Raw genomic sequence first — 12,023 nt, 5'->3', positions numbered from 1 at the left:
AGTGAGGGTCGGTGTGTGTGGGACCCATCCCCCAGTGAGGGTCGGTGTGTGTGGGACCCGTCTCCCAGTGAGGGTCAGTGTGTGTGGGACCCGTCCCCCAGGGAGGGTCAGTGTGTGTGTGGGACCCGTCCCCCAGTGAGGGTCAGTGTGTGTGGGACCCGTCTCCCGGAGAGGGTCAGTGTGTGTGTGGGACCCGTCTCCCAGTGAGGGTCAGTGTGTGTGTGGGACCCGTCCCCCAGTGAGGGTCTGTGTGTGTGGGACCCGTCCCCCAGTGAGGGTCAGTGTGTGTGGGACCCGTCCCCCAGTGAGGGTCAGTGTGTGGGGGACCCATCTCCCAGTGAGGGTCAGTGTGTGTGGGACCCCTCTCCCCAGCGAGGGTCAGTGTGTGTGGGACCCGTCTCCCAGTGAGGGTCAGTGTGTGTGTGGGACCCGTCTCCCAGTGAGGGTCAGTGTGTGTGAGACACATCCCCCAGTGAGGGGCAGTGTGTGTATGGGACCCATCACCCAGTGAGGGTCAGTGTGTGTGGGACCCGTCCCCCAGTGAGGGTCAGTGTGTGTGTGTGGGACCCATCCCCCAGTGAGGGTCAGTGTGTGTGTGTGGGACCCATCCCCCAGTGAGGGTCAGTGTGTGTGTGGGACCCATCCCCCAGTGAGGGTCAGTGTGTGGGGGACCCGTCCCCCAGTGAGGGGCAGTGTGTGTGTGGGACCCATCACACAGTGAGGGTCAGTGTGTGTGGGACCCGTCTCCCAGTGAGGGTCAGTGTATGTGGGACCCGTCTCCCAGTGAGGATCAGTGTGTGTGGGACCCGTCCCCCAGTGAGGGTCAGTGTGTGTGTGGGACCCGTCTCCCAGTGAGGGTCAGTGTGTGTGGGACCCGTCCCTCAGTGAGGGTCAGTGTGTGTGGGACCCGTCCCCCAGTGAGGGTCAGTGTGTGTGTGTGGGACCCATCCCCCAGTGAGGGTCGGTGTGTGTGTGGGACCCGTCCCCCAGTGATGGTCAGTGTGTGTGTGGGACCCGTCCCTCAGTGAGGGTCGGTGTGCGTGTGGGACCCGTCCCTCAGTGAGGGTCAGTGTGTGTGTGGGACCCGTCCCCCAGTGAGGGTCAGTGTGTGTGGGACCTGTCTCCCAGTGAAGATCAGTGTGTGTGTGGGACCCGTCCCCCAGTGAGAGTCAGTGTGTGTGGGATCCATCCCCCAGTGAGGGTCAGTGTGTGTGTGGGACCCGTCCATCAGTGAGAGTCAGTGTGTGTGGGACCCGTCTCCCAGTGAGGGTCTGTGTGTGTGGGACCCGTCCCCCAGTGAGGGTCAGTGTGTGTGGGACCCGTCCCCCAGTGAGGGTCAGTGTGTGGGGGACCCATCTCCCAGTGAGGGTCAGTGTGTGTGGGACCCCTCTCCCCAGCGAGGGTCAGTGTGTGTGGGACCCGTCTCCCAGTGAGGGTCAGTGTGTGTGTGGGACCCGTCTCCCAGTGAGGGTCAGTGTGTGTGAGACACATCCCCCAGTGAGGGGCAGTGTGTGTATGGGACCCATCACCCAGTGAGGGTCAGTGTGTGTGGGACCCGTCCCCCAGTGAGGGTCAGTGTGTGTGTGTGGGACCCATCCCCCAGTGAGGGTCAGTGTGTGTGTGTGGGACCCATCCCCCAGTGAGGGTCAGTGTGTGTGTGGGACCCATCCCCCAGTGAGGGTCAGTGTGTGGGGGACCCGTCCCCCAGTGAGGGGCAGTGTGTGTGTGGGACCCATCACACAGTGAGGGTCAGTGTGTGTGGGACCCGTCTCCCAGTGAGGGTCAGTGTATGTGGGACCCGTCTCCCAGTGAGGATCAGTGTGTGTGGGACCCGTCCCCCAGTGAGGGTCAGTGTGTGTGTGGGACCCGTCTCCCAGTGAGGGTCAGTGTGTGTGGGACCCGTCCCTCAGTGAGGGTCAGTGTGTGTGGGACCCGTCCCCCAGTGAGGGTCAGTGTGTGTGTGTGGGACCCATCCCCCAGTGAGGGTCAGTGTGTGTGTGGGACCCGTCCCCCAGTGATGGTCAGTGTGTGTGTGGGACCCGTCCCTCAGTGAGGGTCGGTGTGCGTGTGGGACCCGTCCCTCAGTGAGGGTCAGTGTGTGTGTGGGACCCGTCCCCCAGTGAGGGTCAGTGTGTGTGGGACCTGTCTCCCAGTGAAGATCAGTGTGTGTGTGGGACCCGTCCCCCAGTGAGAGTCAGTGTGTGTGGGATCCATCCCCCAGTGAGGGTCAGTGTGTGTGTGGGACCCGTCCATCAGTGAGAGTCAGTGTGTGTGGGACCCGTCTCCCAGTGAGGGTCAGTTTATGTGGGACCCGTCTCCCAGTGAGGGTCAGTGTGTGTGTGGGACCCGTCCCCCAGTGAGGGTCAGTGTGTGTGGGACCCGTCCCCCAGTGAGGGTCAGTGTGTGTGTGGGACCCGTCCCCCGGTGAGGGTCAGTGTGTGTGGGACCCGTCTCCCAGTGAGGGTCTATGTGTGTGGGACCCGTCTCCCAGTGAGGGTCAGTGTGTGTGGTACCCGTCTCCCAGTGAGGGTCTATGTGTGTGGGACCCGTCTCCCAGTGAGGGTCAGTGTATGTGGGACCCGTCTCCCAGTGAGGATCAGTGTGTGTGGGACCCGTCCCCCGGTTAGGGTCAGTGTGTGTGTGGGACCCGTCCCCCCAGTGAGGGTCAGTGTGTGTGGGACCCGTCCCCCAGTGAGGGTCTATGTGTGTGGGACCCGTCTCCCAGTGAGGGTCAGTGTGTGTGGGACCCGTCCCCCAGTGAGGGTCAGTGTGTGTGGGACCCGTCCCCCAGTTAGGGTCAGTGTGTGTGGGACCCGTCTCCCAGTGAGGGTCAGTGTGTGTGGGACCCGTCTCCCAGTGAGGGTCAGTGTGTGTGGTACACATCCCCCAGTGAGGGTCAGTGTGTGTGGGACCCGTCTCCCAGTGAGGGTCAGTGTGTGTGGTACACATCCCCCAGTGAGGGTCAGTGTGTGTGGGATCCGCCCCCCCAGTGAGGGTCAGTGTGTGTAGGACCCATCCCCCAGTGAGGGTCAGTCTGTGTGTGTGTGACCCGTCCCCCAGTGAGGGTCAGTGTGTGTGTGTGACCCGTCTCCCAGTGAGGGTCAGTGTGTGTGTGGGACCCGTCCCTCAGTGAGGGTCAGTGTGTGTGGGACCCGTCCCCCAGTGAGGGTCTGTGTGTGTGGGACCCGTCTCCCAGTGAGGATCAGTGTGTGTGGGACCCGTCCCCCAGTGAGGGTCAGTGTGTGTGTGGGACCCGTCCCCCAGTGAGGGTCAGTATGTGTGGGACCCGTCTCCCAGTGAGGGTCGGTGTGTGTGGGACCCATCCCCCAGTGAGGGTCAGTGTGTGTGGGACCCGTCTCCCAGTGAGGGTCAGTGTGTGTGGGACCCGTCCCCCCAGTGAGGGTCAGTGTGTGTGTGGGACCCGTCCCCCAGTGAGGGTCAGTGTGTGTGGGACCCGTCTCCCGGAGAGGGTCAGTGTGTGTGTGGGACCCGTCTCCCAGTGAGGGTCTGTGTGTGTGGGACCCGTCCCCCAGTGAGGGTCAGTGTGTGTGGGACCCGTCCCCCAGTGAGGGTCAGTGTGTGGGGGACCCATCCCTCAGTGAGGGTCAGTGTGTGTGGGACCCCTCTCCCCAGCGAGGGTCAGTGTGTGTGGGATCCGTCTCCCAGTGAGGGTCAGTGTGTGTGTGGGACCCGTCTCCCAGTGAGGGTCAGTGTGTGTGGGACTCATCCCCCAGTGAGGGTCTGTGTGTGTGGGACCCGTCCCCCAGTGAGGGTCAGTGTATGTGGGACCCGTCTCCCAGTGAGGGTCTGTGTGTGTGGGACCCATCCCCCAGTGAGGGTCAGTGTGTGTGGGACCCATCCCCCAGTGAGGATCAGTGTGTGTGGGGCCTGTCCCCAGTGAGGGTCAGTGTGTGTGGGACCCGTCCCTCAGTGAGGGTCAATGTGTGTGTGTGGGACCCATCCCCCAGTGAGGGTCAGTGTGTGTGGGACCCATCCCTCAGTGAGGGTCAGTGTGTGTGGGACCCGTCTCCCAGTGAGGGTCAGTGTGTGTGGGACCCGTCCCTCAGTGAGGGTCAGTGTGTGTGGGACCCATCCCTCAGTGAGGGTCAGTGTGTGTGGGACCCGTCTCCCAGTGAGGGTCAGTGTGTGTGGGACCCGTCCCTCAGTGAGGGTCAGTGTGTGTGGGACCCGTCTCCCAGTGAGGGTCAGTGTGTGTGGGACCCATCCCCCAGTGAGGGTCTGTGTGTGTGGGACCCGTCTCCCAGTGAGGATCAGTGTGTGTGGGACCCATCCCCCAGTGAGGGTCAGTGTGTGTGGGACCCGTCTCCCAGTGAGGGTCAGTGTGTGTGGGACCCGTCTCCCAGTGAGGGTCAGTGTGTGTGGGACCCGTCTCCCAGTGAGGATCAGTGTGTATCCTCTCTGGTAAAAATAAGTGCTTGTGAACCAGTACCTAATGAAATATCAGTCCTGGAGAATCCACATCCCGTCATATGCAGCAGGTTAAATTACTCTTTCAACTAATATTGTTTTTGTTTTCTCCCAATGATAGTTGGGGAAGGTCTATGGGATCGAGTCACATGTGCTGTCGCCTTCTGAGACAAAAGCCCTTTACCCACTGATGAACGTGAGTGACCTGTACGGCACTCTCTATGTTCCGACTGACGGCACCATGGACCCCGCTGGAACCTGCAGCACCTTGGCACGCGCGGCAACCGCTCGTGGGGCAATGGTAGGTTACTGGTTCCTTCCTCTACAACCTTGGATTCACCCTTCCCCAGCTGCTTGTGTATGTGTACTCAGATGTGTGCCCTTGTTATGGGGCAGCACATCCATCAGGCTCCATGACTGGTCGCACTGAGGAGATTTTTGACTTTTGTTCACTGGATCTGATAGCTGCCTCCCTTCTTCACCATTCCCCATTCCCCTCCCTCGTCTTATCTCCTTACTTACCCATCACTCTCCTCTGGTGCTCCTCTCCCTTTCCTGTCTTCTATGGCCTTCTGACCTCCCCTATCAGATTCCCTCATCTCCAGCCCTCATCTCTTTCTCCATCAACTTCCCTGCTCTTTACTTCACCCCATTCCCCTCTCCTGGTTTCCCCTATCACCCACTGACTTGTACTTCTTCCTCCCCTTCCTCCATCTTTTTAGCCTGACTTCTGATCGTTTTTCTCCAGTCCTGATGAAGCCCTAAAGCATCGACCGTTTACTCTTTTCGTAAACGGAAAGAGTTTACCTGACCTGCTGAGTCCCTGCAGCATTCTATGTGTGGATTTCCAGTATCTGCAGATTTTCTCTTTTTCCTGATTCCTCTGTCTGGTTAGTCATGGCAACTCTTGCCTCCCCCCACCCCCTCCGCCAACCTGCAATTACAATTAGCCCATGGCACCCATACTCTGATATAATTTCTGGCTTCACTGGCTGACATATCCATCGAAGTGAAGAGAGATGGGTCTGCACAAGAACAGCTGCACCTTCAGTTCTGGGCCATGTGAACGAGGGGTTGATTGAACTAATTCAGAGTAAATCAAGGAGACACCTTCCATCTGCTCCCATCTGTGCCCCTGTCCCATGCTGAACAAAGTTCTTTTTCCATGTTCTTTTAGTGCTGTTTGTAAGAAAGTGTCCTGAAATCACTTGAACACAATCAGCACCAGTTAACCTCATGAATGGTGCTTATAAGCAGGTAAACATCGGTTTTGCCTGCTGCAACCCTTAAAATCTCAATAGTTCGTGTCATCACAATCAGCATGCATTTATGTAGTCCCTTCAGTGTGGGTGAAATTCCTGGGGTAGTGCACCAGAGCATAAGGACTCTGAGCCAGATCAGGAGTGAGCTTCTGCCTCACTGCACCCATCTCTGAAGGCATTCACTGAGTTGTCTCTTCAAGCAGCTTGTTAAAGTTATTCGGGCATTTAGTCGACAAGGAAGCATGGCAGCTTGTGTGGAAAGTTGGTTAATTGGTGGGGAGTGAGTGTTTCTTGGGCAGCAGAAGGGGCTGAAGCTGACCCTGTCTTTTCCCATCCGCACTTGTGGAGGTTTGAGGAACTGGAAAGTGGACGAGGTTAGTTCAGGTCTAACTGAGGTCTTTAACACGATGGTGGGATTGAACATAGTCACTATGTGTTGTAACTGGGGAACTCAAGTTTATTTATCATGTGTACTTCCAAACATACAGTGAAATGCGTTGTTTGTGTCAACAACCAACGCACACAAGGGTGTGCAAGGGGCAGCCCACAAGTGTCGTCACACATTTTGGTGCCTATGTAGCATGCCCACAGTGCTTGGCAGAACAACATGGAACACAACAAGCAACGAAACCACAACAGGCAAACAAGCCTCATTCCTGCCTCCCACATCCACGCACAGTGCTCTAATCCCGGGACGGGCTGTCTTCTGGGGCCACCAGCCTCCAGTGGATTCGGACTCGGGCTTACAGGCATTTGGCCTTGACTTCCACCGTGGACTTGCAGAGTTTCACTGACGGAGCTCTGGCCAACAGGCCTTGATTGCCGGATTTCCGACTTGGCCCTCGGGCCTCGATCCTTGGCATCAATCCCAAGGAGCCACTGATCACCGACCACTTGGCCTTGAACTCCAGACTCACGGATGATGGGGTTATGAACACTAGACTTCGAACTCTGGTCCCACCGATTTGCGAAATTGGGCGGGCGGGGGCCATCGGACCTCATTTCTCCTGCCCGCACCTAACTCCTACTCCAGAACCCACCCACAATGCACTGACCCTGGGGGAGCCACCGACCCTCGCCTGGTGAATGAGGGCAAGGAGACTGAGGGACAGGTTTTATTGAATAGATTGAGGAATATCAGAGAGTGACTGAGGACTGTTAAAGCTGATATAATATGGATTCTTAAAAGATTCTTCGATAGGCACATGGATGTAAGAAAAATGGAGGGTTGTAGGCTGCGTTGAAGGGAAGGGGGAGATTGATTGTAGAGTAGTTATACAGGTTGGTATAATGTTGTGGGCCAGAAGTTGATGTTCTGTCAGACAAAACGCAGTATATAGAAATGAATGTTTTTCTCTTTGTTCCATAATTGTCATAAAGTTACACAATGGACTGAGGTCCTTCAGCCCTACTTGGGTCAATCATCCAATACTAACTCGACTAATTCTACTCGAGCCCATTTTAATTCTCTCCACATCCCATCAATGCCCCCCAGATTCAACCACTCATCAATGTACTGGGAGCGATTTACAAATTAACCTGCCAATCAGTGTGTCTTCGGGACCAGAGCCCCCCCCCCCCCCGACCCCTCGAGAGGGCATGCACCTGTTCACAGAGGGACGGTGCAAACTCCACACAGACAGCACTGGTGATCTGGAGCCGCTGGAGCCATGTTGCTGTGAGACCTGTCACACTGTGCGCTGCCCTGCCCTGATTCTGGTCACCTGTCCCTTCCCCCAAATACACTTCCAAATCAGAATCAGGTTTAACACCACTGGCACATGTCGTGTTATTTGTCGTCACAAATGCAGGGAAATGCTTTAGAAGAGACAGGTACTTAATGGGAAGTATTGATATGATGGACCAAAGAGCAAGTTTCCTTTCTACTTGACACTGTCACCCCCCACCCTTTACTGAATCAAAGATTTCCATTCAGTTACCCGGTTGCATAAATGATCTAAAGTCAAGAGCTCCAATATTGTAGGTCCTTGTGCTGAATGTTTAAAGTGCAAAGTAGATTTATTATCAAAGTATATATGGTTCAAATGATTCCATTTAATATCGGACCATGTGTACCTGAAATACCTGTCTTCGCAGACATCCACGAAAAACAGAATCGCAAAAGGTGAACACAAAAACATCAGAATCCTAGAGCCCCCTCTCCCCCCCGTGTAAACAGCAGCAAGCTTCAACCTCGTTTCAGCTAAAAGCACCAGTGCCCACCGCTCGCCAAGCAACAGCATAGCACTCAAAGAGACCGTGATCTGCAGCCAACAAACGCTATTGTTTACCTGATAGTTCGACATACCAGTCTTTCTCTCTCTCTCTAACTAACAAGGGTAGAGAGACCTCACTTATTTTCACAGCAAAAGGGGAGCTGCTGTTATACTGTTGCAATCTGCTGCATTCGCTTTTTATTCTGAGACTGTGGACCCGAGAATTGGCAGCAAATTCTCCCCCCATCGAGAGAGAGGGAGAGAGTGTGACCACTTGAATGCAGAGATCCAGAGATCTCCATCCATACATCCTATACAACCATTTCCCTGCGGGCATACTCAGCAAATATATAGAATAGTAACTATAACGGGATTAATGAAAGATCTACCAGAGTGCAGAAGATAACAAACTGTGCAAATGCAAATATAAATAAATTGCCATGAATAATGAGAACAAGAGATAATGAGTCCTTAAATTGAGATCATTTGTTGCAGGAGCATTTCAATGATGGGGATTTCAATATCCCCTTTTATTTACGAGCATGATGGTTGATGGTAGTTCTTGATTTGTACCAAGAATTGGGGGCTTTATATTACCATTTTGTTTGTGTTAGGGGGTCTTGTCTTCCAAGGTTGTGGTCTTGCATCATTTTAGTGGTGTCAAGCCTCGCTTCAGGTGTCTCCTGCCCTGTTTCTGGGTTTGAGGGGTGGTGGGGGCTCATGAGTTTCATCTCAGCTTGGAAGCAATTGTAGTGTTGTGCTGCTGGGGCACTGAATTGTGTTGAAGGGGATTTGAGGTGTGGAGTTGTACGTCAGGGCCCTTGGTTCAGGGATAAGGTCTGTACACTGTGACAACTTTATGGTTGTTTCATCTCCCTCAAGGTGATTGAGAACTGTGCGGTGACGGGGATCCAAGTGAAAGTGGACGATTTTGGAATTCGGCGGGTCAGTGGTGTGGACACGGACTATGGAACAATCCAAACGACATGTGTGATTAACTGCGCAGGTGAGACACAGTGAGAGAGTCTTCGCTAACCTGCAATACCATTTCTAGCCATTGATGCACAATGGATTCACATGGAAAAAAAAAGTCCAATATCTCCCATTATTTTTATTTAGCAATACAGTGTGGAGTAGGCCCTTTTGTCGCTTCAAAACACACCATCCCGAAAAATCCCTGACAAACCCTATTAACCCTAACCTAATTACAATGACCGGTTAACCTACCTGGTACATCTTTGGACTGTGGGAGGAAACCGGAGCATACAGGGAAAACCCATGCATTCCACAGGGAGGCCATACAGACTCCTTACAAAACGGTGCCGGAATTGAACGCCAAACTCCAGAAGCTCCAATAGTGTCACTAACCACTACGCACTGTGGCGCCTTTCAAGGCACTCCCAAAGAGTTCCATAGACAAAAAGGTCCTTCTGCATTCTGGTTAACATAGTAAAGTGGGGAATTTCTGCTCAGCAAGATCCCCTGCCACTGAGATAAGGAGCAATCCCTTTGAAAGTAGAAACCCCTCAGTGGACCTGGCTGGTGGACGCTGACAGCCTGGAATCAGGGAGACCTTCTCAGTGCAAGACTCAATGCACTGAGATTGCGAATCTTAGGACATTTTCATCCAACAGACCTTTTGATGTTTGAGACTGGGGTTAAGACTGTATGCTTTAAGGCACAAAGGGAATTTGGGAAAAGGTGAGCAAGTGCACGTGACGTTAAAGTTCCGTGCTGCCTCCAGACAACTGACACAGCCCCCAAATATTGGAACTGCCCCAGGGCAAGTCCCTCTCTCAGATGCCAACAGCAAGTGTGTTATAGGTGTTTCGGGGTTCGAAAGTGTCATGCATTTTTGCGTTGGTGTCATTTGCGTGTCTTCGGTCGTATCAGTGGTCAGACAGGACTTTCGCTTGTGATGGGGGATTGTGCCAAGGTCAGAGGGCACTCTGGAGCCTGAGACTTGCATTGTTAGGCTCCCGACACTTGTCAGAATTCGAAGGGGTACCGGGTATTATGACAGGGATTGGGGATCTCGGGTCACAATTGTGCCGGGGGTGTGGTTAGTATCTGGTCTGGTATCCTCCCTCTCCCTCCGACAACGCAGGTGAGTTGTGCACTTCCTCAGTGCCACCCCTTGTGGCTTGAAGCTCTTGCTCAGCACTGTCCTGTCCAGCGGTGTATTCCTGCCTACGCATGGATGTTCCGATCAGTAAAGGAGTCTAGGTCTGAGGTCACAGCTTCTGAATAAAGGGGTGGCCCCTTAGAACTGAGGTGAGGGGGAGTGCCTTCTACCTGAGGGTGGTGAACCTGTGAAATGCTTTACCACGGACGGCTTGGAGGCCAAGTCACCAGGTGTATTAAGGGGCTTTGGGAAGAAGGTAGGAGAAATAAGAAATCAGCCGTGGTGAATGGTAGGGCAGATGTGATGGGCTGGAAGGCTTTAATTCTGCTCCTATATTTTATGGTCTTTTTGCTCCAGGCCATTCACCTGATTTTGTTTAGAGTGAGGGCTCCATTTTGACATCCTCAGCCATTGTCAACACTGAGTGTTGGAATCAAGGAAAAGGGGGTTGTAATAAGATGAGGCAGCTGGATAAATATGATACATAATCAGATGTGATATTTTGTGTTGTGGATAAGTCTTAGATGTGATGGATAGCTCTTTTATATTTCAGAATGACTGTGTCATATTTCTGCCTCAATCTCTCCTTGATGCTCCGCACCCCCAACTGCACCGAGCTTCCCTGATTGCCCTCGCAGACCTGAGAGCTTTGCTGGAGCAGCGCCAGTGCGGTGCGGCCAGCAGAGGGCAGGCTTTGCTAGGATGGCTGGGAGCTGGGCAAAGCTAACTTGCTCTGTTTGGTAACAGGTGTATGGGCTCGGAAGCTGGGGGCAATGGCTGGGGTTAACGTTCCACTTATCGCCATGCGCCATGCATACGTGGTCACAGAGCGGATCGAAGGAATCCAGGTACTTGCTGGAGTCCAGGGGCTCTGCTCCCTTGGTTCCATATTGACGCTAATGTGATTGTGACCAGACAGTCTGAATATGTTTAGGTGCCACACAGTCCGACTGATTCCTTTAAACAGGGAGTTAGTGTTAGCTTATTTCCCAGGGTGTAGGGCTCTGCTGGTATCAGATCATTCACCGCTGGGGCAATCTGAAAGCATCAATGGGCTCTTTACTACTGTTAGATCCTATCTTCACCAGGCTTCCAATGACTCTGGGTAAGAGTGAGGGTGTACACAGCTGCTCTCTCGCTGACTGGTTACCCGTTACCTGTTCCCCTGAGTGGGCAGTGGAGTTACTGATCACTGTACCTCACTGAGTCTCAATACAGTGTTCGCATGTCCCACTGAAATCTGGTGGGATTGGTTTCTGCTGGAGAGGAAGGCTAAGAGATTTACCTGACCCTGCTCTAAACTATGGAAGGAGCATCATTCTGTGTGTGGGTAACCTGTATCCCAAGCCAACTTTTGGTGTGTATTCTTTCTGCTCCCAGAACATGCCGAATGTTCGGGATCACGATACCTCAGTGTATCTCCGTCTCCAAGGCGATGCCCTGTCTGTTGGTGGATATGAGCCAAATCCAAACTTCTGGGAAGAGGTAAGAATTCTCTTTGTGAATTTTAACCAGGAAAACTGTGAGATGGGGTGCTTTGGAAGAAAGATTAACAGGCATCAAACTCCTCTTTATTTGGTCTGGGAGTTATTTGATTGATAATGGGATAATCACCTTTCTCCTGGTAATGGGAGAAGAGGCAGGAAGATCACTGAACACAGGAGAATAGATTTGAGACTGAATTTACAGCAACTGGTAACTGATAATTGGCTTACTATCATCACAAGTACAGTGAGATATCCTGCCAAGATTTGTTTGCAGGCCATGGAGACTGATCATTCCATACCTAACTGGATTGATTAGTATGTAAGGAAAACAAAACTGAATGCTGAAAATGGTGTTACAGTTACAGGGAAAGTGCACTCCAGGTAGACAAAGTGCAAGAGTCACGGCGAAGGGCATTGAAAGATCAAGAGTTGATTTTGTCGCATAAGAGATCTGTTTAGGAGTCTTATTGCAGCAGGATAGATGCTGTCCCTGAGTCCGTTGGTA

The 12,023-nt window shown here is 53.4% G+C and overlaps 1 protein-coding gene across 4 annotated transcripts in view; it reads left to right on the top strand.

The window, feature by feature from the left end:
* sardh (sarcosine dehydrogenase) overlaps nucleotides 1-12,023 on the top strand; it is a 66,081-nt gene that overhangs the window by 31,399 nt on the left and 22,659 nt on the right. For all 4 annotated transcript variants that reach the window (XM_073052252.1, XM_073052251.1, XM_073052253.1 and 1 more), the window contains exons 4-7: nucleotides 4,550-4,729; nucleotides 8,789-8,912; nucleotides 10,779-10,879; nucleotides 11,412-11,516. In XM_073052252.1, the coding sequence (XP_072908353.1) occupies nucleotides 4,550-4,729; nucleotides 8,789-8,912; nucleotides 10,779-10,879; nucleotides 11,412-11,516 (510 nt within the window). The remainder of the gene's footprint in view (nucleotides 1-4,549; nucleotides 4,730-8,788; nucleotides 8,913-10,778; nucleotides 10,880-11,411; nucleotides 11,517-12,023) is intronic.

The sequence above is a fragment of the Hemitrygon akajei genome, chromosome 7 (assembly GCF_048418815.1).
Source record: "Hemitrygon akajei chromosome 7, sHemAka1.3, whole genome shotgun sequence".
Taxonomy (NCBI): domain Eukaryota; kingdom Metazoa; phylum Chordata; class Chondrichthyes; order Myliobatiformes; family Dasyatidae; genus Hemitrygon; species Hemitrygon akajei.
Note: the sequence above shows the minus strand (reverse complement) of the source record. Positions and strands in the feature narration are given on the sequence as shown.